Here is a 25,941-nt window from a genome sequence, read left to right on the forward strand (position 1 = left end):
CACAGCTCAGCTCCGTGTGACCGTCCCTCGGACTGTGTGATTATTTGATTTCCCTTCTGCCGCCTCGAGCACATGAGCTCTGTGATACCTTTCTACCCCCTGCATCTACAATGCCTAACATTTAGTAGACACTCAAAAAATGTTTTGGTTGCATGAGTTTGGTTGCTTGAGAGAAGGCTATCAGATATATATTATTCTCATGTTTGAGGTGAAGAAATTGAAGTTCAGAGGTTAAGTCACCTGTTGAAGGTTACATAATCCATAAGAGCCAGACCTGGAACTCAGGGATGTCTGACAACAGAATCCTCCTCTTCGTGCGAACAGACAGCCAGCAGGCCCAGCAGGCCGTGAGTGCAGCTCATGGATGCATTTTCCTATTAGCATCAGTGTCATGGCTCTACCCACCTGTTGAATGATCAATAGAATAATAGGCTAGTGGTTAAGAACATGGCTCTGGACCCAGACAGTCTAGCCTCAAGTTCCTCCTCCACCATTTACTAGCTTTGTTACCTTGAGCAGGCTATTTAATCTCTCTGATTCAGCTTCCTGGAAAGTGGGGTAATATTACCCACTTTATAGGATTATTGTGAGGAAAAAACTAGATTAATCCATATAAAACGCTACTATTAAGCACACAGAAAGTGCTCAAAAATTGTTAGCTATTACTATTATCACTACCCGTGTATTCCTTCCCATTTTCTTACTATAATCCCAAATTATATCCAGAGGACCTATAGCAGTTTTTCATTTTTTTATTTTATGGAAATTCTCTCCTTGCATGGAGCCATCTGCCCTTAAGTCCTAGTTCAACTGAGTCCTCTCAATTCAAGCTTGGTCATTTCTGTGTCTCAGCAGAAGCAGAAGGTTTCTAATAGCAAAATATGGTAATATTAATCCTCTTTGCTGTGAATTTCTAGGTTTTTAGGATTTACACATTTCTTCACACCTCTGTTCAGTGAGGAAAAACACAGTGCTGAAGTGTAGTAAAGGAAGCAGTATTAATAGCACTGTTCTCTCTCACAAATCACAATCCTTTCCCCCAGATTAAGCACCGTATCATCAAGCTCTTTGAATAACTGACCTGACCCCCGCTCCCAGAAAACCCTAATTGTTGGGAAGTGATTTATGTCACCATTTTCCCCCCATTCATTAATACGTGAGAGCAGGTGTAACTTACAGGAAATTAAAAAAGGAAGAAAGGAAGAAAAATAATTAGTTCACATATATAATGGTTGCACACCAAAATTTTAACATTTTTAACATGTTCCCTTATAATGCAATTTTCTGTAAATATTTTTCATTCCTTCCCTGGTTTTCCATTGTTGAAATTCTTAACTAATTTCTTGTGGCTAGGGTGTAATAGTATGTGGGTGTGTGTTTTAATGACTTAACTGTTTACCTTGCTCTTAAAAGAAAATAGCCCCTGATTTGTATTTAAATGATGAGAGAACTAACTGCAGTAAGGTTGCCCCTGCCTGTGCCAGGCATTGCTGCCTGCTGAGTTGATGTTGCAAATCTTCATCCAGCCCTGCCAGAGAAATGACACGCCCATCCTGGAGGTGAGGAAGCAGAGACTTAATGAGATGAAGAATTTCCCCTGGCAGCCAGCATGTGTCAGACCTTGCATGGCTAGGCTCTGGAGGTGCAGGTGTTAACAGGATAGGGCATAAGGGGATAACCAGAAGCAAGCCTGGTAAATTAAGTTGGGGTTATAAATAGAAGACCTCAAAAGACAGGCTGAGGGATATATAATTAATTTTGCAGGCAGTGTGGAACTAATGACGTTTTGCACTTGCTCCCACCTGCTCAATCCTCAACGCTAGGCGATCAGTGACGTAAGGAGCCTTCCAGGTGATTCTGTTGCTCACTCAAGTCTGAGAACCGCTGCTGTAATGTATCTGTGGCCATGCTGTGGGAAGGATGGAAAGGGCAAGGAGGAACAGTGGGAAGGCTGGTGCCAGAGCCAAAGGAGAGGTGATTAGGGCATAAGTTTGGGTAGTTTCATTGGAAACAAAACAAAGGGAAAAACTGTGAGATTTTTCAAGGAAGAAATGATAGGACTTGATGACCCAGTGAAGGTAGGGGTATAAGATGGGAGGCCGTTGTTCACGAGTGGCAGAGCTGCAGATACACCCCAAAGGCATTATACGCCTCAGATATTTGAACCTCATTATTGTGCTTTAATTTATAGCAATTTAAAATATGTCTCACACCCATCAATCTGCCATCCTTAACTAGATTTAACTTTCCCTATAGGGATAAAAATGTACCAAATGCTCAATACCAATAATAATGTTGACCATGGATTGAGTTATCAAATGCCAAGAACTGTTCTCTATGCACTTTACAGTCATTATCCCATTGTTGTTCATTAGTTATGGATGCTCATAAATTGCTTTCTGTTAGTGTCCAATCTAAGCTGCACACCACTATAATATTAATGTTCCAGACCCTGACCTGAGAGGCTGAGTCTGGGCTCTGGAGTCAGGTGGCTCCAGGCCGAAACCTCAGCCCCATCATTTACCAGGTGTGTGGTCTTTGAGGAGTTTACTTACCCAACCTTCTGCCATAATTTCCCCCAGCTGTATTACAACAGATATTATTACTACAACGAGGATGTAATCATGAGTGGAATTCTTAGGTTGTTGTGAGAGCTTAAATGAGAAAATGCCTGCACAAGGCTTGACACTTAAAGTACTTAATAAATATTGATGATGCTTTTGGTGATGCTTATGGGGATGCAGATGTCACTCCCTTGCTCAGAACCTTCAGTGGCTCTTCTTGGTCAAGAAAATAAGCTCCTTAATCTGGCATTTAAGATTTTCCACCAACAAGTCACTCCTTACCTCTCAAACCTTTCACCTGATGATTCTTTGCATAAACCCAGTGCTTCCGCTAAGCTGGTCAGTGTCCCCCGCAAACACTCCAATCCATTACCATATCCCAGCCTTTGGTTCTGTTCCTCCACCCCTCTCATCATGTCCCTCAGGGCCCATCCCGCTAGTCACTGTTTGTGGAGCCATCCTTCCAAACCCTTGTCTGCAATACAATTAAATCCTTCCAAGCTCTGGAGTTTTAAAGGCCTTTAATGTTCGATGGACCCTCTGGAGCTTTAAAGGCCTTTAATGCTCGATGGACCCTCTGCAGCAGTACAAGGTGGCCCAGAACAGTTCTGCCCATGTTCAGCCCCCTTTCCCTACCCTTCAGTAAATGTAGGGCTGTGCCTGTCCCTCTTACTGTGCTTGGTGCCTAGCCCCAGGCCAAGGACCTGCTTTCTTCGTGCTGGTAACATACACCTATACTTAGCTTCTTGGTTTTTCCCAAGTTCATTTAAACATGTGTTGGTGTTGTTTTCTCACCCTGATAATGCTGATAACTTCCCTTATAGGAATAACATTTAATCTGTGAAATAATTATTATTATTTTTCTTCTCAGGATGAACTTGACCTCACAGACAAACACAGGGAAGCCATGTTTGCACTTCCAGCAGAGAAAAAATGGCAAATATACTGTAGCAAGAAAAAGGTAAGCTATTCATTATGATTATGGTTAACTGGAAAATGATCATTTTAGATGCCCTTTGCTCTCCCATTTCACCACCAGAATTCAGGCAGCTCTTTATAAGGTAAAAACCAGATTGAATGTGTCCTGTTGTGGCCTTGGTGCTACATGCAGTAAAGGGCCAGCTCCTTGGATGTTGTTTTTATCAACACTTCATTGCACCCCGCACCTCACACTATTATTCATAACGCTGTGTAAATGAGACCCAAAATAACATCAGCTTACAGAAGACTGAAGTGTTTTTCCCTTGTCCTTTACATGAAAGTTTGTGTGTAGGTAGGTGAGAACTAACACTGTGGTTTCACAATTGTGGTTTCACAATTGTGGTTTTCACAGCCCTCTGTGACTCCCTTCTAACAACTTTCCATTTCGCCATCTCTAAGGTGTGGCCCGTCCTCGTGCTGTGGGGTGGCTCTCCAGCCATTTCACATTCCAGACTAGGGGTGGAGGAAAGGGGGAGGCACAGGCTCCCCACGCCCCCACTCCTAGGGCCACATCCGGGAGTTACAGACCTGAATTCCCCTCACATCGCACTGTTAGCTACATGGCCACGCTCCCCTGCCAGGAATGCAGTCTTATTCTGGGCAGCCATCCACACATAAAAGCAGGGGGTTCTAGTACCTTTGGAGGAGGAGAGAAAGGTATCGGGGGCAGCAAAAAAAACCGAACTATTCCCTAGCCTAGCACTAGGCATCACCCTATGGACTGTATCTCCTTCCGTAAAGCTCACTCTGCCATCTTTTAAACCCCTGTGGCAAATTCTTAGACTGTTCTCTCACCCATTTTTGGAACCAGTGCTGTTCATGGCCACCTTTTGCCACTTTTCCTTCTGTTCTAGGAGAGACTTAAATCAAGACGGGGAAGTGGGAAAGGCAGGGCTAGCACCTAAGAAAAATGTTACCTCTCCGACAGGAGTGGGCACTCAATTACTAACCTCTGGAAGCAGGGAAACAGGAACAAAATATAACAATCCAGTATCTTGTCAAAACACGGTGTCAGCCAGGGAAACCTTTTCGTAGGGGACTAGGATGCATTTGGGGACCTCCATTTACCCCCATGGCTGCCCCCTACCCTTTGCCGCCTTGTGTAATTGGCATGCCCCCCTCCCGGGAGCATCTCTCCAGCAGTGAGCCTGCGTGTGCCCCTTTCCCGCCAGGCTTTATAACCTTTGTAACGCCAGCATCTGATACTTGGAAGCAAAGGTAGGATGAATGAACCACTGAATTGTCATGAGTGTTATACTGGACTCTCAAACAATCTAAAGCACATTTAATTTTCCACATTGATAAAACCATGTGTGGGGTTTGGTTCCCCGGGCCTTTGCTGAGAGGCGTGTCCAGCTGTAGCCTTTCAAGATGATTTCTGAGCCATTATCAGATCAGATCAGTTGGAGCATTAAGGGTTCCTAACCCCGTGGTAACCAGTAAGATGTGTTTGTGAAAGAGTATATCCTCTTCTCCTCTTTCTCTCTGTGCACATCTTACCACCTAGAAAACCTCTCTTCTGTGGAACTGATGGTCAGTGGCTCAGGAAACAGATTTTAAAATGAAAGAATTTTAAAATGAAAATAAAAATGTGTCATGTCCTGTTCTGAACGTGATGGTAGTGTATGGTCTTGGAAACAAGAGAACTTCCCCTGCAGCTGTCTTCAAGACCTGGCCCCTAGAACTGAGAAAGAAAAGTCCTTAAGTGCCTGAGTACACACAGGACATTGTCTAAAAATCCGAGCGCAGATTTTTTTCTCAAAATTAGGAAACAGCATGAAGCGGGGATTGAGAATATGCACTAGAGGAAAGGAAAGGGCAGGAAAATGGGAGCAGCTTACTGAAGGGAAAGTTTTCTTCTTTCCCAGATTTTATTACACCCTTGACGGCAATTGAAAGTTAATCATGGAAACTACTGGCCCTTAGATTAGAAAAGGCAAACCCTGGAGGATAGTAATGACCTCGGGCTCACAGCTGCTGCTCATTTTTCAATTTCCAGGGCTATCAAATCCCCTTGCAAACCTTGTCTCCTGTGTGCGTGGCGGGTTGGCTTTTTGTAGGAGGATGGATATGGTTGTGGCCACTGGCCTCAAATTCCCATTTCCTGACGGATGGGCTCTTCCTGCGAGTACCTGGCCGGATTGCACAGATCTTTGGAAATGCAGTTCTCCTGCTAGCTTCATTCCAGCAGCTTGGATTCCTTTTATGACTTAGCAGTGGTGTGGCTGAGTGGGAAAGCCATCTTAACTCTTTGGTGAATCCCATGGGTTTATAGATCTGCCTCACATTAAACTGGCTTGACTAAGGATTTTCTTGATTAGAGCTTCTCAGACTGTTAAGACTATGCTGTGCCTTTGGCCTGAAACTGACCTTTTGGGGCCCCGTAATAAATCGGGAAATGGCACAATGAATAAGAGAACACAAAACCCTCAGCACGAAAAGGGCACGATGTTTGCCTCTCTTCCGAGAAGGTGATCTCCTTCAGGACAGGTTGCCCATTCTCCGAAGGAAACCCGTGGTGGCCGTCCTTAACGCCGAGAACAGATTGTTTTCCTTGGACCATCTCTTGAGTAACCTTTTCAAATCAGACATGTCACCAGCAAGCCTGACCACATCTATTTCTCAGGCCGAGGCGAGGGAAAGCTACACCCCTATGGCTCCTTCAGACTCTCCATCTTTCAAGATTAGAACCCAAGGCATCGGAGATGTTCTCATACATAGTGAAGCCATAGAGTAAGGGCCCACGAACGCCAACAGAAACAGAGTTGGTGAAAAGCAGGCTTTCCGTGTAAAAGTGCACAGCAGTCGTGGAGACAAACGGGGCTGGGAACTGAAGATGGGGCCAGGCCTTCCTTGGCCAAGTGGCTCTTTTCCATCCAGTAGAGACTTGAGTCCCAGCAGTGGCTATCTGCTTATCAAGCTCTGTGTTCATTTCTCAAACGGCTCTATCTGAGTCCTCTGGTTGAAAACCCATTTCCAGAGCCAAAATGAAAACTGCAAAAGTATTTCTGGGGCTAAAAGAATTGGAAAGAAATTAATTGGAATTTTGCCTAATTGAGTAATCTGGGGGAGAGCAGGAGATGGATGTCGCAGCCTTGAAAGTCCAAACAAATCTGTAAAAATGACTGAGCCGGTTGGTCAGCCGTGGTTCGTCCTATGCCGCCATCCGCTGTCAATTTTTTCAACTTTTACGAAAGGTCCAAAAAAAGGTTCTGTTGGTGGGGCTGGGGGTATTTTCAAATAGGAAATGTTTGTGGTTCTTATCTTTAAAGGTAATTCCCTTTTTAGTTCCAATCACAACATGCTCTTTTGTTTAAGTGAGGTTTTTCCCAGTCTTGAGCCAGAAACTGCATCTGTTAACAATCTTTTGGATTTTAAACTGAAGCCTTTTAAACAATGAACCATCTGACCACGAAAGGCATCTGGCCATGCTGTATTTGCTTGTTGTTAACATGATTTTTAAACCCTGGGAAAAGTAAGGAGTAGGTCTTCAGAGAGGAGAAACTAAGGTAGCGTACGAGCTATATATTATGGCAACAGCAATCTTATCAGTACAGGCAGAAAGCTTCTTTAATCACACTTCTTCACAGGAGCAGTTGCAATAGTTGTGTCACTTAACCAGTCCTTGTAAGTGTCCAGAAAATTCTTGTTCCCCCTCCATGAGCTTCAGAGTTCACAAAGTCAGTGAATGGGGTTAGAAGCTGTTAGCTCTAGTAACATCAGATATTTGAGGCAAAGATCAGAATTTGATGACTGTACCTAATTTTTCTTCCTTCCATTTCTGATCCCTAAGCCAAGGCTTAAGTAAATGGCTCTAAATTCTCCATATTACATTTCTGTATCTTTATATATATACATATATATATATATATATTTGGTTGCATCAGGTCTAGTTGTGGCTCACAGGCTCCTTAGTTGCAGCACGTGGGCTCCTTAGTTGCGGCAGGCGGGCTCCTTAGTTGTGGCCTGCGAACTCTTAGTTGTGGCATACATGTGGGATCTAGTTCCCAGACCAGCAATCGAACCCGGGTCCCCTGCATTGGGAGCACGGAGTCTTAACCACTCTGCCACCAGGGAAGTCCCCATTTCTGTGTCTTTTGAGGTCTGCTTTGGAGAAGGTGAGTTTTTACTCTACTGCTGAGTTTGACTCTAGTTTAATTAAATCACTCTAGAATCTTGTCTAACCTGGCTGCAGTTGAGCCGTTAAGCTTTGTGGGAAGTGCTGATCTGGTGACAGGCATGTTCTGAAGACATCTAGGAAAAGTGGCTGAAAATTCTCCTGATACCTTTCATTCACTCCCTTTATTTGGTTCACATATCCTAATTGGATCACCTCCCCACTCCTCTCCACAAGAAGGAATTCTCCTTCACCACAAACACAAAAAGATGTATGGTGAATGGTCATCAGGATCTTTTAGATCCTGGAGAGTCGAGGCCCTCCTGTGTTGGGAACATGGGGAGGAAGCGGTTTGATCAAAACAGGGATTTAAAGGAACATATGCTAAAGTAGTGGAATTAGAGACAAAAGGAACCATCGGTCTTCTACACGACTGTCAAACAAACCAGTTGGACAACAAGGAAGTGGGATGTTGATACATTAATCCCCTGGTTGTTCAGAGTCTCCTAATGGGAAGGGAAGAGGGAGGAGAAGTTAGGTCTTCTCTTCCTTCGTTACTGTAGTTGTTTGACTATGCAGTAGAGTGAGCGTTAGGTTTTCAGGTGCCCACTTTGCTAGATGTCAAGATTTGGGAGAGGGAGCCAGTAAAAGGGAGGAAACTAGATATCCGTAACTGTATTTCTAGACTTCTTTAGAAGTACCTGGTTTGGTCTCCTGTCATTGAGTTTTCACCCTGATAATGGATTCCAGTTGGCCTTTGTGCTCCTAAGTGCTAAGGGGTTACAGAATGTGGCAGACATAAAAAAGATTAGAAATGAGATCGGGCTGTCTTTCCCCTTCTACTTCTCTGAAGAACAGATGAGGGAAGCACAGTAGCTGGAGGATAATGGGTATTTCCAGGCTCTGAAACTCGCTGCCTTGTCTGCATGTTCCCTGGCTGTGAGAGATGAGGATGTCTGTTTAATCCCAGATTGAAGCAGTAAAAAAACAACAAGCTTTACGGATCTGGTGCTTCAGTCAATGAAGCAATGCAGTTGGTAAAGGACTAGTTGGTGTGTGATTCACCCCGACGTGTACTGAGTACCTTCTCTGGGGCAGACCATTGGCTAGATTCTGAGGATGATTAAACAAGTAAGTCAAATTTCCTGGAGTGGATGGTCCAGGTAGAGGAAGCAGATAAAATCAAATAACTGACAAGTCTTTCCATGAGCTCCATACTAGGGTAAGCAGACAGGCTCTGGGGCACAGAGGAAGGAGGCTCCAAGCTTTGGGGTGTGTGTGTGTGTGTTGGAGACAGCAGTTCGTTCCTTCACCACTTTGACCCCTCCCGGGGTTATGCCAGCGAGGGACCTGTTGCTGTCGTCATGCTTTCATCCCATCATCTAGAAATGGGCTCCTTTTCCAGCAGCTGAGCTATGTTCACATATGCTGTACACTTTCCCTCTTGATTTGTACTTTGTTCTTTTTCCTTTTTGCCAATGCTTAAAAGGTCAAGTTTAGACTGTTGGGTAATCTGATCTTTACTAAACACAATTTCTAGGGCTTATTAGGAAATCTGTAGAGAGGCTTAAACTTTTGAAGCATGAAGACACTGAGGGGAAGACTGAAATAACTGAGGTTTGTTCAGCCCAGAGAAGAGAAGTCAGGTGAAAACACCAACTCAGTCTGTTCACTGGGTGTGCATACCCCAGTGAAACTGTGGTATCTGTCAAAATATTGCCAATTCCAGTGGTAAAGAGCAGTTGCCTCAAGCCCTCCCAATAAAAACTGCCCTGACAATCTGACCTTTCCCCCAAGGGCTCACCAGTCTTCCTTCATGATTCAGGGACTCAAGGGTTAACTCCTGGCATGACAAGCAGGGGACGCCAGGACCCTGTTCCCATATTGCATCATTAGTTCTGATTCATTGATGCCCATGTTACACTGTTGATAAATATTTTGAACATTGGCCTAAGTATGAGATGCTGATGGACCTAAAGATGGTGGCCAAAACCATTTGATAATACGTACCCAGAGCCTGAAACATGCGTCTTCCAGGAGTCGATCCCATGGAAATGATAAAAGATGCAGGCAAAGAACTATGTGTGAGGTGTTCTTTGCAGTGTTGTCTGTGAAAGCCAGTGATGGTAAACAATTTAAAGGGGGATGGTTGTATTATCGTACACAACCGTAACAGTATCTTGCTCCCACTGAAAAGTCATGCTTTCAAAGAAATTTTGATGACATGGGAAACTGCTCAGCATGTAATGATAAGGTTTAGAAAAAGATGTAAGACTGTATAATCAGTACGATCAAAAGTTTGCAAAGAGTAGATATAGAAGTAGGCAGACAGAAACCATTGTTTGGTGGGATTGTGGGTGGTTTACATTTTCTTCTTTATACAAATATTTCTCAAATTTTCCACAGTGCATTGTTCTCCATCCTACCTTGGGATAAGGTTGTTTTGTTTTTTTCTGATTACAAAAATAAAATTGCTCTTTAAAAAAAAATGTGTAGAGTATATTTTATATCTGTCAGTTTCAGTCAGAAAAGCAGGACTACTGGGGGAAACACACACACAAAGCAAAGAGATTAACCCTTATATAATCATGCAAGCTAGCTAAGCACTCCCCCTAAAGCTGCTGTCTTTGCTTCATGTCCCTGGAGTAGGCAGTTGGGAAGGAGGGTGGATGTAAAGTGGGGATGGAGCAAGGACAGGCTGGAGCCCACAGGGACAGACTGAAGCCTGTGGTAGTTCTCACTGCCTGTCCTGCAGAAGCGTGAGCCATTAGTCATGGAGCTACACACACAGACACACACACACACACACGCACACGCACACACACACACACACACACACACACACACACGCGACTTCATTGCCACCCTCCACGTCTCCCTTGAATTTCTCTTGTGGCTCACCCTATGCAGAAAGATACAAGGCAAGTTGGTTCAGCCTAGCCTACTTGAACATTACAAAGCCACCACATACTGCTCTTTGAAATTAGGAGGAAAAATAAATATTATTTAAAATGCAATCAGTGCTTGTGCTGTAGAGACAACCCTAGCTTTTTTTTTTTTTTCTTTAGCTCAGGGGCCCTTTACTTTCTCTATTTACTCTTCCCTGGGAGGATTAAAACAAAGGTGAATCTGTAAACCACCCAGAGTTTTTCAATACCATTGATCTCTTTAAGCAGTAACTGTGAAAACTTGGTGATTCTTGGACCTGATGAGATGGCCTCAGCTTTCTGCCCAGAAATCCACTAAAGGCATGTTTCTCATGGCCCTTTCCCCGTTAAGTAGCATAATCTCATAGCCAGTGACCCATTTTCTGTCTTTATTTTCTTTTTGTTACAAAAGCCAGTGCTATCAAAATGAGCACCAGATTTTAGAATTGGAGTACAAAATTTGAGGATTCTCTGCCTCTGGCAGCCCTTAAACCAAAGTTGTACCCCAATAAAGGGCAGTTGGAGGCTTCCCTGGTGGCGCAGTGGTTAAGAATCTGCCTGCCAATGCAGGGGTCACGGGTTCGAGCCCTGGTCCGGGAAGACCCCACATGCTGCAGAGCAACTAAGCCCGTGAGCCACAACTACTGAGCCTGCGCTCTAGAGCCCATGCTCCACAACAAGAGAAGCCACTGCAATAAGAAACCCACGCACCGCAACGAAGAGTAGCCCCCACTCGCCGCAACTAGAGAAAGCCTGCGTGCAGCAACGAAGACCCAATGCAGCCAAAGATAAATAAGTAAAATAAATTTATTTTTTTAGAAAAAGGGAGCAGTTGGTTCATGAATATTTATTTGCCTCCTCTTCCTATAATCCCTTTGTTTAATAATACCAGTTTGGGGGCATTTTTTCCTCCCAGTGTTACCAATTCTATCATTCCAGCTGTGCCTACTGCCACCCCTGCCATGGAGTGTCCAGGTGGTCGTGAACTCACAGTTTGTGTTTTCATTAATGTTGACTCAGCTTCATTAATGAAGAAGCAGTGAGCAAACTTGCCCATAGAATGAACCAAAACATATCTACCTTTCTTCTTTGGTGCTTGGTGAAGTGAGCAGACATCTTCTGGATTCTTCTGTTGGGGTGTTATACTCTGGTTCTGTAGAGTTCTCTGTTTTTCAGGCTTGAGATACTGCCAGTGAGAGAACCTCCCCTTGGGGTGGATTGTCTCCAAATGTCTTTCCATTAATGGATCTGCCTGCAGGTTTCCTAAATTATGTTTGTCCCTCACAGTTGTTCTAAAGTATAGCGTAATGTGTCTGACACTATTTTTTCTGAGATAAATAGAAGCCGAGTAATAGCTATGAGAAAGACTTTGCATAGTCAAAGGCCATCCAAAGGGTAAGCTGAGAAGGCAGGATACCCCATTGATTCTCTAGCTGTGTGACCTGGGACGTATTTCTTAACCCCTCTCATTTCTCTCTTCTCGTCTGTACAATGAGGTCAATTTCGTACGCTTATTGTGAAAACTGAGAAAATATGATTTTGAAGTTGTCAGAGAACTTGGGACATGTCAGTGTTAGCTGTGATCACTGGCAATGTCAGTGATGGTGACAATAAATGAAACAGTGGTATGGACTGACTTTCTGCTTGTTCACATTCATGCTAGCCTGGGATTCAGCTCCATATTGGTAAATAATGATACCTGGTTTTCTCAGAACAGTAGTGAGTATTTCAAAAGCACCTCTCCCTTAGTTGTTCACAGGACATTTCAGAGGTGGAAATAGTAAGACGGGAGGATACATTGTGTAGAATAAGGGAAGAAACCAAGAAAGTCTTTATTGTGAGCATCAGAAATTGGTAAAAAGGGGCCCCATTTAATTCAACAGTTTCTAGGGCAATGGTAGTCAACGGCAGTCCCTTAACTTCTGGGTAGAGCTCTGAATCTGATTTCAGGAACACCCTTAATTTACGTCTTGGACGATGGAGGCCAAGAGGAAGTCAGACTCCAGTCCACTTCTTTCTTCCTTTCACCCATGTGCCACCACAACACTTAGTCCCTGCTTCCCACGGCAGCCCGTGGAGATGCTCACTTCATTGGGTTTGCAAACAACATTACAATTCCTTCTTTGTGGCCTAGGAAACATAAGTGGTTGATAAATATCTTCAGTTTTCAAAATAAGACAATTAAAGAATATTTTTAGACCAACACCAAGAGGTTCCATTAAACAAGTCAATTTTCACAAATGAGTAACTTACTAGGTCAAAATGAACCGGGTTTACAGGTTCTCTTCTCAGCAACAAAACTTGTTCAAAGTTGCAGCATTGTAATCCAATAGTGCATTCTAGCTGTATGATTTCTGAAACTAAGCTAAAAAAACAAAATGTCAGTGTTGAGGAAATAGTAAAAGAACGTTTCAACACAGTTGCAGATACTGTTATTGTTAGGAGTCTTTTTATTGAAGTATAGTTGGTGTACGATACTACAGAAGTTACAGGTGTACAATATAGTGATTCAAAATTTTTAAAGATTATACTCCATTTATAGTTATTATAAAATATTGGCTATATTCCCTGTGTTGCACAATATATCCTTGTAGCTTATTTTATACCTAGTAGTTTGTACCTCTTACTCCCCTGCCCCATCTGTCCCCTCTCCCCACTGGTAACCACTAATTTGTTCTCTTTATCTGTGAGTCGCTGCTTTTTTGTTATATTCACTAGTTTGTTGTATTTTTTAGATTCCATGTATAAGTGATATCATACAGTATTTGTCTTCTCTGTCTGACTTATTTCACTTAGCATAATGCCCTCCAAGTCCATTCATGTTGCTGCAAATGGCAAAATTTCATTCTTTTTTATGGCTGAGTAGTATTCCATTGTGTATATGTACCACATCTTCTTTATCCATTCATCTGTCAAAGGACACTTGGGTTGCTTCCATATCTTAGCAATTGTATAAATAATGTGGCTATGAACATTGGGGTGCAAGTATCTTTTCAAATTAGTGTTTTTGGTTTTTTGGATATATACCCAGGAGTGGAATTGCTGGGTCATATGTTAGTTCTTTTTTTAGTTTTTTGAGAAGCCTCCATGCTGTTTTTCACAGTGGCTGCTCTTGTTAGGAGTCTTAAACCTAATTACCAGAGTGGACATTCTGGGTTCCAATAAACTGGCATTCTCTAAAATTTCTAAAAAATAAAACTAACAAACTTCTTATAACTTTCTACTCAATCATGCAATAAACTAGTATTTCCCGGTTGATTATTTTTTCTGTGTGTGGAGTTTTTATGTACACAAAAAAGTACAGAATGTAAGAAACACCCACATTTAACAAATGCTAACATTTTATCATACTCACCATGGATTTTTAAGAAATAAAACATTATAAATATAGTTGAAGCTGAAAGGTGACCTCTATTCTGAAAGTGATATGTGTTTTTTTTCTTTGTCCATATATATATTATCTTACTCTGAATGTATATTCATAGACAATATATGGTATCTCTTCATTTTAACTATGATATAATGTTCCATTATATGAAAATGCCACAGTTTAATTATTTTTATCCCCCCTTTGGATAATGTCTATTTCCAAGTTTTCATTATTTTAAAAACATTGCAGTGAACATCCTTGTGTATGTGTTCAAGAATTTCTCTAGGATAGGCACCTAGACATGTAATTACTGGGTCATTTGGTTTGAACATTTTTACCTTTAATTGCTCTCCAAAGCAATTGCTGTAATAGCGTATACCTGCAGTGAATTAGTTGCCAGCCATCTGAGGGCTTGGTATTGTCTGAGGGGATGGAACTAGTGTCTGGTTGCCCTGATCAGTCATTTTATGTAAGTTTGAATGTTTCAGGTACAGGACACTGTCATTAAAGTTCTTCAGTTTTCTCCCATATACCTTAGCCCATCAAATTAAAGTAAAAATTCCTGGAATAGGAAGTAAACATTTCATTTAAAAAAGAAAAACCCAAGGTTTAGAAAATGAAAGCGTTCCATTCAAATATCTTTAAAGCTGGACCAAAGTACAAAATGTTACAAGTACCTAAAAATGGACAATTCACTCAGCATTATGTTTATTTGGTTTGACTACAAAGGAAACTGCTCTGTGTGTGGTTCACTCTTCCTCTCCTCTAGACCTCTTTGCACCCTCAGGTCCAGACCCAGGCTAACTGTGTTTCCATCTTTAGCCAGCTTTTGACTGATATATGCCATCACCAAACACAGGAAGTTCCTCTGAGGTATCCGCCACCTCCCTGGTGGGTGACTAAAGTGCTGGTGTAGAATCGGCACGTCTGCACAAACAGGCATGTTGGCGGTGGCTGGAAAAGCACACAATTGGTCTCTTTCTTCTCCTCTAACCAGAGCACCTTTATCTCAGTCATCTCTTTATACAAATTATGAAAGCCTCTCCCCTTTCTTGTACTCCTTGATTGCTTCAGATATTGAGTAACTGAGATGGGTAACTCACTGTCTGTCCATCCTCCATGAATCTGCTTTGTGGATGCCACCTCTCTTTTTTTTTTTTTTTTTGCAGTACGCGGGCCTCTCACTGTTGTGGCCTCTCCCGTTGCGGAGCACAGGCTCCGGACGCGCAGGCTCAGCGGCCATGGCTCACGGGCCCAGCCGCTCCGCGGCATGCGGGATCTTCCCGGACCGGGGCACGAACCCACGTCCCCTGCATCGGCAGGCAGACTCTCAACCACTGTGCCACCAGGGAAGCCCCCCCTCTAATTAGGGAACATCAGGGTGGAAGAGGGTGGAAGAGAGTGACCCTGTGCTTTACGTTCACTTATAGTCTTTCAAAGAACAATAAAAATAAATAAGCAATATATAGCTGAGACAAAGAAAGTTATCTTAGTTGGACAAACCAATTAATACGGAGTCATGGAGAGTATGGGGGTTGTATGTCCCGTGGGGCTCTATTTTCCCCTCTGGAATGGGGGCTAGAGAAGCAGACACCACAGCTTTCACACCACAGCTGTCACTCATGCCTGCATCGGTGCCCCACTGTGGGGAGAACACTCCTGCTTCGGCTCCAGTCACTGGAAGAGACTTGGAGCTGTGGGTTTGAATGGAGGCCCTGGGAGGGCAGTCGTTCTCAGCTACTGCAGAGCGGCTATCTTTGGCTTCCAAATCTTAATTCTTAAGCAGATTCGTTTTGACAGCTCGGCTACAGGACAGATTCCATCAGGTGTTGATTGCAGAGTTTGGAGTACATGACAATCTTGGAGCTCTCAGTCTTTGCCATAGAGTACTTGTCAACAGTGCTATTGTGGACCAAGGTTCCAAATGCAACTATGTGAGGCCCTTTGAGCCCCTTGCCTGTGTGTTGAAGCCCATAGGCACAGCTCCATTGCATTTCCAAAATTCCGCAATCTGCAGGTGTAGAATTGCACATTAAATGAGTGTTCTCAGCTATCACTATATCTCTGGAAAGGGGTATCACTATGGCTCACATATGAGAATTCAGGACTGGCTGCCTGTTCCAGTTATCACCAGCCCAGGGATATGTAGCTCATGAGACACTCCAGACCAACGCACATCCTTTGTTTCAGTTTTCCTTTGGACTGTGGCTTCCTTCCCTGGTTAACTGAGTGCACTATGAATAACTCCAAGCAGAGATGGCAAAAAGATTTATCTTGATGACTAACTCTAAAGAGCTAGGGGTTGAAGCCTGGAGCCCTGAGAAGCATTTGGAGGTTATGAAGGATCTCAGTACAAATAGCGTGGTAATTGAATAGCACCGTCTGCCCTGACACATGGTGGGAGAATGTGGCATTTGTAGCAGATATTTACCCTCCTTTGCCCATGAAGGCTACCCTTGTGCCTAGATTAGGGTTGTACACAAGTATCACTTTCCATGCTTCTTGCCTTTGCATCTCTCCCTGGTTCTCTCAGATTCTCTAGATGCTATGGCACTTACTTTCATAAAAAGACCACCCAAAGCCTGCCTGACTTCACCGTCTCCAGGAGATGGGTTTATGAAAGATATCAGTAGAAGGAAGTATCCACTTTGTAAGAGAGATCAAAGAAGTAAAAAAGCCACTTTTCCTGAGTTTTTTCTGTATATATTCATTTCATTCTTTTCACTAATAGCTCTAGCACACCTAATGTTATTGAATCCACATTACGGTTGGTGCATTTCAGAGCCTCTCCCTTTTGGGAAGTAGGAAGAAGCTTTGAACTTCCAGTGTAAGTTAGAATGTACCACTAATAACTTCTATGCAGAATTCTCCAGATTCCTTACACTCTGGGAACCAAGTAATGTGTGGAACTAGAAACGGGTTACAGTAGAAAGTCTACCAAAGAATACCAACTTTAAATTAGTGTCTTAAATTCTCTTGTTATTCTTTAGTGCACTATGGAACAGCATTTGACTGGAGCAGTCTTAAGATGGCATCCTTTCATCTGTCCCCGTATGTCAGGAAAAGCAGTTTATATCTCCTCAGTTTCTAAGATGTACTCCCCCACATTCTCACATTTAGACATTTCTAAGACAGTGACATCTTCCAACTGATGCTTTTCTTTTTTCTTTCTTTTGCCAAAAATGCTGTCATTAATTCAGTTGTATTCTGTAGAGCCAACGATGGCTTAAAATCAGAAATATGGTTATGACTCTCCTTCTAGGGGACAGTTAACCCTGCCATAGCATTTTTCACAGGCATCCTGAGAATGCTTCCTGAGTGGAATATGCCTTTACGGGCTCACTGTTTCCCCTGATTCTCTTCATAGTTTAATTACTATTTTCCAAAGTCCTCTCTTTATGGCCTCGTGTTAAGCATTATATTGCAAATCATAAACACACTTTGATTGTTTTCCCAAGAGCATGTTACAGAACATCAAAACCCGCTTTACAACATTCTGAAAGGCTGGTCTGGTAGCAAATCTGGTAGCAAGATGTGAGGCAACAAAGGCCATTGACACCACTGATTGGATTTCCACACTGTGTGAGGGTTTAGTGATGTGTGTCCAAACATGTTAATTTACCAACCAGCTGGACTAAATTGTACCTGGGTCTGTAGCACTCCCAGATGACACATGGGTCAAAGACTTGACTCTTAACAAGCTACATAGAAGTAATTAGCTTTATGTCATTACACACCTTTGTGTCATAGGCAACAGGGGGATGTGGGCTTGTATCATTTCTGAAAATAATAATTGGGGCCTGTTTCTTTTTCTTTGCCATGAAAATGAAGGGAAATTGTCATCTAAAATTGGCTTCAGATGTTGGAGTTACACTGATTGAGATGTTTAGGCTCCAGTCATATTCCATGCCGTGAAATGCTTTGCCAAAGAAGTGACTTATTAAAATAAAATAAATGTCTCGTAGTTTGGAAAGTGGACTGTAAAGTCTCAGCTTTTAGTTCTAGGTAAGGATTGTGGCTATTTTCTTAACTATATTAGCACATGAAATGCATTTTCCCCCAGGATCCTGTAGCATACGACTTTTAAGATTTCAATTCTGTAAAGTCAGCCAAGGCTTTTTCAGGAAAGAAGAGGGTGTTGAAACAGGCTGGGCCTCTGAGCTGTTTAAGAAATGTAGCTGGCTTCTTTACTCTCAGAGTCACATTGTTACTCTTTGTTTCACTGCTGGGATTCCCACAGAGAGACTAGATGTCTTTAAAGTGGCACCCTTTTCTTGCTTTTCTGATGTAGGTGATTTTGGGGAGAACAAAAATGATAGCTGGCCGAGAAGTAGCACAAGCCTGATTTTTTTTTTTTTTTTAAGGGAACAGTGGTCAAGCGTAGTTTTCTTTCTGGCTGGGGGTGGGGTTAGGGGAGGTGGGGAGAGGGTCTAAACTCACTGAATTCACTGCTTTTTTTGGTGAGCAGTACAAGAAGTCTCTTAGAAGTACTCCAGCTATTTGCCCAGCAAATTTCTGGGGAGGATAGACAAACAGGTGCATCTGTGGGTATAAGGGGGATAGAGTAGAATAGTCTCAGTGGACGCACAAATAGAAACCATGCCACACAGACTAGACAAGGCAACGGAAACAGGTAGAATTGAGGTGAAGTGGTCAAGATAGGGTAGGTGTTCTTCAGCAAAAGCTTTGGGCAAGCCTGAGCATTTGTGTAATTTAGGTGTGAGAGTCTGGTGCAAGGTGTTAGTCATACAGCTTGGCTTCCACCTTAACACCTTTGTAGACTACGTCCTCTTCAACCAGGCAGGACTTCAACCAGTCATACAACCAGTCATACATATTTTATTTTGCTAAGCTGTAGTTATATTGAAATGCCAGAAAAAAATTGCTGAATGTCCTGTCTATAGCACTCTTCAGAGTGATCTCCACTTTTCACTATCTTTGAGCTATTTAACAAATCGGCAAGTTGTTTAAAAAAAACTGATAGCAGCGCAAGTGATTCTTGTCCATTGAAGTAACTTGTGTCTGATGCAATTGATGATTGCCGTATTGACCAGTTTTGCATCTGTTTGTAAACCAATGTTCATACATATCTTTGCTCTTTGAATTTTCTTTTGAACCTGTTGTAACATCTTACTGGTTCTCTCTCATTTATTAATGAGTTCAACAAAATCTTTGACCTGAGTTCATGCCATGATTTTACCTTTAAAAAAAATTATCCTTTATCAGTACAGAATTTTAACTCGGGGAGAACTGATCGAGGGGCTACCTTATTTTAAGTAATCTGAGATCTTCTATCAAATTTTAAACGAGTACATCGTATGATAGTGGGAAGCCCTCTGTGAGAAAACATGCGTTGTATATCAGTTTTACTGAACTTTGTATCTGCATCCACCAGAGAAGGGGAAGAAGCAGAGCTCAGGAGGTCAGAAGAGGTGTCAGGCTTCATACATGGAAGAAGCTCCTATGATGTTTGAAGAGATGCACGTCCAGGCGGGGAACAGGGACGGCAGATGTATAATCCAGAGACCTGAAAAACAGTGCCCTAAAGGAGTCTAAACTTCCCTAAAGTTTCTTGGTGGCTAGTGAGCCTAGGTTCTATTTCATTTCTGTTAACTTATATTTATGTTTTAGAGATAAAGTGTCCTCAGTCTTATAGTAAGAAACCCAATTTTACTATTGAGTTTATGTCTAACTTTTTAAAAATATGTATGCTTGATAAAATAAGGGCTATCCATGTTGACCTCTGTTTCATGTATCTTTTATTCTAAATCATAAATGTTATTTTTTGTGGACCATCAGGAAAGCAAGAACTTGTTCTGTTTCCCCTTGGAGAGACATTCTGGTCGGATATCTTCCCAGTGCCCTTTCAGTAGAGACCGTGTAGAGTTGAACATCACCGACAAGCATGTGAGAAGAGCCCTTTCATAGGAATTCAGATGGATGTATTGGGGTTATTTTTTCAAGTAGTAGACATGTGGGTGTGATGACCTTATGGAAAATTTGAGATTTATTTATGAATTGAGGAAGATAAACATTTGCTATTCAGTCAGTGGAGAATTTTTGGCCTGGTTAGGAGATGACTTTGGGAGGACATCATAGCTTTATTCAAATCATTTCTATGTTTGCTGGGTTATTGTTCATAGGAGAAATTAAAAACTTATTCCATGTAGTTCCCAAGGGCAAAACTAAGGCCAACAAGTGCTTGAAGTTACAAGAAGACATCTGTCAATTCAGTTATGAGGTGAATTTTCTGACAGTCGGTGAGAGTGCTGGTTCCAAACAATTGTGGACCTTTGAAGCCTTCTTTCAGAGAACATATGATCGATCACCTGCCGGTGACCTTCTATAAGGGATCCCTGTGAGGAGAAACTCAAACTAGGGTGTCTCTAGGGTCAAAGACCTAGCTATGTAATTCCATGATGGCTTGCCTTAAAAACATACAGATGTTTTGTAGCATTAGGAAAAATGGGGAAGGAAGTTTGCTCTTCTTCTGTGATGCTAAACGTGAAAGCCATTGTTATTGCGAGTCACCCTCCAGTCTTTCCAGAAAATGACTGACATTCTAGGCTTAGGAGGCGGTGTTGGATTTCCTGGCAGATGCAGAAGATGCTGTTCTGTAATCAGGCCTTGTGTGGGCCCAACCGGATTTGGGCAGCAGATGCATTTGATGTGTAATTGTGGCAGTGGCCAAAAAATGTAACCAGGCTTGGCAGTCCCAGGAACCACTTGACTATCTTGAAATGTGACAACATAGGAAGTAGTTTTTGAAACCAACTGCCTGCCTTTGGCAAACTTCGGTTATAGGATATAGTTTCAGCCCACTGCCAGGGGTCAGAGGTAGGTGTGGAAGGCCTGAGTAAAGCTACTGTCTCAGGAGTTCAGGTTTGTGGACCCTACAAGGTTTTCTCTTCCCGATGAATGAAGAACAAGAGGGAAAGAGCTGGAGGCAAATATCAGGATTTAAAGGACCTAATGATTCTGTGCTGTTTTTAAAAGTGAGATTTCAGGAAGCAACGAGCTTGGTAAGAAGGTACACTTTTCAGGCATGGCAGGTCCTGCTCCTTCATCTTGCAGAAATGCACATTACTGGGCAAGTTCCACACACTTATGTGCTCATCCTAACTTTTAATTGGGGCTGTTGGACATAGAGTGGCTTCGAGGAGAGGAGAAAGCATGGAAAATAGTTGGTGACCAACTAAGAATTTTGATGTACTCCCGCTCTCTTGAGAGCCAAGCTTAATATAGCACAGGGTTTGGCAAACTATGGCTCGTGGGTCAAATCTGGCCAATAACCTGTTTTTGTAAATAAAGTGTTACTGAAACATGGCAGGGCTCACTCTTTAAGTGTTATCTATAGCTGCTTTCATGCTGTACAAGGGCAGAGTTGAACTTGAGTAGTTGCAACGGACTGTGGTCTACAAAGCCGAAAATATGTATGATCAGGCCCTTTACAGAAGAAGCTGGCTGTACCATACTTCATCATGGCCATCTTTCAAGAAGATGCTAATTATACTACTATTGAGCTAGAAGGGAAAATTAGCAGAAGTCATTAGCAAGGCCTTCTGCAAAATATTTTTCCATCTTCCATCCTACCTGCTCTTCCTTCCCTGTTCCTTGGACCTGGTCTCACCCGCATTGTCATCTGTTTCCTATCATTCACTTGAATTTATTAGATGCCACACACATCATGGAGACACACCTAACAGAATAAAATATTTTGACCTGTCTGGCCCTTTCTGCCTAGTATTCTATAAAAATTCTAGGTATAGAGTGAATTTATTTAACATCTGTTGTGTTCCTTAGTATATGGGGCTGAACCCATGAAATCCAGAATATGAATGACAGTTTAATGCAACAGGTGACTCTTTTGATCATTAACAAGGTGTAGCATTTCTTGAGCCTATATGATCATAGTTAACATGTTTCCTAAGAGAATCTTCTTTAAAAAGGGAACAGGTTTTTATTAGTGTTTAGTTGCCTTTGTCCTGTAATGAACATTATCAGAATGAAGTTTACTTTGTATCATACTGAAATAGTACCTTTCTGCTGTTGAAATTCATTTAGTTAAACCTTAGTTTGTCTCTACTGTTTTTGAGTTAATGGTACTATTATATATCGCTATAGAAGATTTTTAGCCAATCTAGACGGTTAAATAGTGTGTCTTTATTTCCTAACAAGTATTATCTAAGAACCTCATGGGTTTGTAACTGAATGGATATTTATGGCCTTTGCTGGCCAAGTGCATGTTGCTTCTGCCTGTGATTTGTGGTCTAGTGAACAACCACAGAACGTGTCCGTTACAATTGATTGACCTTTGCACAGCCTATTTTGGGCCTTCTAAGAGCATCTTAAACTAAAGAAAAACTGTACCAGGTCTTACATACTATTACTTGATCCTATTGGAAATTTTCCCTGTGGTAATTTCAAAAGAAGTATTCTTTACATTAAGACTTCATGTTTAAACTGCACTTTGAGACCCACTTATGTCACTGAAAGACTTCAGCTGCTACCAAGAAATTGTTTGCAACACAAATATGTAAGTGTGGAAATTTTAGAAAGTGTTAGCCTGCCTTGGGTACATACACCTTAGCCCAGATCATTCAGTATCTTTGTCTGCATAAACAGCTGATATTAGGGTTAATAGTCTGTTTTAGAAATAGAAAATCCAGTAAGAGGAGATAATGAGAGAAATGTTTTAAAATAATTTGCTGTAGGGAGCAGAGGGGTGCCCCAGGGATAGAGAACAGAAACACCGCAAATGTTACAGAGTCTCGACCTGATGTTGCTCATGTCACACAGAACATTAGAAAAAGCAGAGCTCTTGTCCTAACAGAACACGTAATGCTTTCAAACTTACTTCTATTTTAATTGTGAAAATAGTGCATGTTCTTAGTAAAATGACAGTTTGAATCATACAGAAGTTTATAAGTAAAAGACTTTTCCTACTGCTACCCAGGGGGTAGCCATTGTTAAATTTTATTATATCTATTTCCAGAAATGTTTGTCTGTAGTGTACATATTTTTTCTATAGATGGAAAATAATATTTTAAAGCATTTTTTCCCTTCATAATATACTTGGTCATTTTTAATATCATTACACAACTCTACTTCATTCTTTGCTACTGCTACAAAGTAGTTTATTCAACCATTCCCCTTTCCATATACTTGTTAACTTTATTATATGCTAATTCAAACAGCACTGCAGTGAAACAAATCTTTGTAATATGTAACTGTGCAAATGTAATCATGGGCTAAATTCCTGAAAGTAGACTGACAAAGGCCGTGTGTGTTTTAAATGTGAACAATTACTGACAAAATTTACCTCCAAACCGCTCCAATTTTTTCAGTCCTAGCAACAAGGACTTAGAATAGCCATAGCTGGAGATCCTTAAAGAGTATCATTATCATCCTAGCTAACATTTATTGAGCACTTCTGTGTGTACTGTTCCCAGATCTTTATTTACTTGTATTAACTTATTAAATCCTCACAATGACCCTATGAGGTAGGCACCCCTTTTACAGAAAAGGAAACTAAAACTGAGTCACATGCAGAGGTTACTTACCTCGCCTGCCTAGAAGTCACTTAAGGTAGCGAGTGGCTGAGGAGTCAAATGCCTGTCCGTTGATGGTGGTAGAAGAAGTGGAATACAGTCAGCTTGGATTGAAAGAGAGAGGATAGTGAAGCGAGAGACAGAAGTCTGGGATATAGCTGTGAATGCTTACTTCAGAAAGAGTGCAGACAAATGAATAATGCAAAATTTATTCTTATGGGCAGACTGATGCTGAGAAAAACAAATGTACTGTCGAACATTTAAAGAGAATGGGGAAGGATCTCTTGGATTTTTTTTTAGTAGCCACTGACCAGAGATATGGAGTGAATAACGTGTCAGTCGGAAATGAAGTGAGGTTAGAAATAGACTGTATTTCTTTACCTTCTAAATGAGTTGGTTGATTAGAGCCTGATTTAAAAAGACAAAAACAAAAAAAAAATCAGTGTTCTTGAAGGTCCTTTGCACTGTACAAGTTCCCTTTACTAGCAAAGAGTTTTTTTGTTTTGTTGTTTTGTTGTTTTTTCAGAGTTTGAGATTGTAGGAGCAAAGTGGAAAACCAAGAAAAGAGGTTAAAGCTGTAGTCAGTGCAGGTTGAAAGCAAAGGCAGTGTCAAAGTACCCATCCAGCAGGAAATTTTGTCCATGAATACTCTCTTATTGATGACTGTCAAGCTACTAAGAAAACAGGATGAGTTGGATTAGACAAATAATAAAATAATTAATGTTGAGGAGTTTTTTTCCCCCTCTAATTACCTTGTAAAGGAATTAGCTGTTGAAAGTTAAGGGTTTTGTAACTTAGTCACTGAACAACATAATTTTTTTTTTAATTACTGATTTTAAAAATTGGGCCCTCAAACTAAATATAGTAACAAACTGTGTTTTCCATGGCATCTCACTATTAGAGGCATGTAGACTCTTAGAGCTTGTAGGGACTTTAGAAATGGTCTAGTCTCACCTCTTATTTTGAACAGAAGAAAAACAAGGCCCAAAGATATTCAAGCTTAGCAAGAGATGCTGATTGAATAAACCAACAAGTAAGTTCTGGAACCTCATCTTTGCATGGCCTATCTGGTCATTTTTCCATCATACCATCTCTCTGAATATAAGTGATGTTTGCACATATTCTCAAAAACCAGTTATCAGTGGAGAATTTAATAACATAAAATGTTTATATCAATTCAATTCTAATTAATCTAATAGATCCTCTAAAGATAGGCATATATCTTAAATGCTTATTACATTTCAAGAAGAAACAAAACTAGATATTAATATGAATTATCCATTCTGTAGGTAGAACGAAAAGAGCATTTAATGTGATTGCTAGAACTTGTATTCCCATAGGACAACCTCCTCTAGGTGTCTTTAAGGGTTACCTACAATCTGTTTTAAAAGAGAGGGGAAAAGCAACTTTTTAAAAGAACAGAATGAAGGCAGTATTCTTGCTTATTATCAGAGAAAAGTTCTAATGGAATCACTGAAATAGGTAGCCAAAAGTAGGGTTAGAGGTGCATGGTTTAGGGAGGGTTTTGTTTACAATTTCAGTGTCCACAGCTGGTCAGTGCTATGGGCTCATCTTCAGGGGCTCTTGAGAAATCCCCATGAAGACAGCCGATAACATGAGGTGTACAACAGAACGGGAGAACAGGTTAGGGAAAAGCTTCTTAAGTGCTGTCTGCATGCACACATTACAATAGATGAGGTGTTGATAGAGGGGCAGAAGAGTTCCCACAGAAAGTCTAGAGAGAGGGTTCAGAGGTAGCCCGGGTAAGACATCAGGCCTTAGAATAATATTCAGAAATGTTGAATGTAGCACTAAGGGTTTAGGGAGAGGTGAACTCATTTTTGGCCGCTAACCATGTTTGAGTCTCTTATAGTGAAGTGGTGAAGAGTGAAAAGCCAGCTTTGCACTCAATGTGTATTGCTTGTGGTTAACCTGAGGTCTAATCTTAGGAAAGAGGTTGCCATGATTCTTTCTCACTGCCTCTAAATTTCCAGCAGGATGACCTTTAGCAACACATCTGTCCTCCCTTTACTTCTGTTTCCTCTTCGGTAAGATGGGTATAATGACAGCATCTACGTCACAGGGTAGATTCAATGAAGAGCGCAGTGAGCAGAACAGCATTTGATGCATGGTAAGCTCTGTATGTGCTGGATTTTACAGTTGCTTCTATTACAACTACAGTAGTACAGTTTATACAAGCTTGTGTATTTTTCCACTTGTTTCTCTAGAACAAGTAAATAGAACCAAGACAGATGACTCAAAGAATAATACGTGTTTGAGGTTAGTAATACAGAGGACCCACCCTTCCAGGAATATTATACATGTTACCCTTCCATCAGTGATCTCTTTCATGGACTTTTTAGGAGAAAGCCTCCCCCTTGGCAAGTCTCTGTGTCCAGTGCTCTTTCGGGGACCTCGGAGAACAATTGCG

The 25,941-nt window shown here is 41.6% G+C and overlaps 1 protein-coding gene and 1 long non-coding RNA gene across 11 annotated transcripts in view; one reads left to right on the forward strand and one right to left on the reverse strand.

Annotated features, from left to right (window-relative positions):
- DAAM1 (dishevelled associated activator of morphogenesis 1) overlaps positions 1–25,941 on the forward strand; it is a 179,277-nt gene that overhangs the window by 81,586 nt on the left and 71,750 nt on the right. For 7 of the 10 annotated variants that reach the window (XM_089907765.1, XM_089907762.1, XM_089907764.1 and 4 more), the window contains one exon: positions 3,436–3,525. In XM_089907765.1, coding sequence (XP_089763891.1) covers positions 3,436–3,525 — 90 coding nt within the window. Of the gene's footprint in view, positions 1–3,435; positions 3,526–25,504; positions 25,642–25,738; positions 25,791–25,941 lie in introns of those variants that run through there. The other 3 variants (XM_089907770.1, XM_089907768.1, XM_089907769.1) reach the window with 2 other exon arrangements.
- On the reverse strand, positions 11,352–25,815 carry LOC149750301 (uncharacterized). The gene is made up of 2 exons (XR_016392182.1): positions 12,843–25,815; positions 11,352–12,719 (listed from the first exon to the last, which is right to left on the reverse strand). It is a non-coding gene; the product is annotated as an uncharacterized LOC149750301 (long non-coding RNA).

Source organism: Delphinapterus leucas, chromosome 2 (assembly GCF_059928025.1).
Source record: "Delphinapterus leucas isolate spDelLeu-1000000601 "Yukka" chromosome 2, BTC_Dleu_Yukka2, whole genome shotgun sequence".
Lineage (NCBI taxonomy): Eukaryota > Metazoa > Chordata > Mammalia > Artiodactyla > Monodontidae > Delphinapterus > Delphinapterus leucas.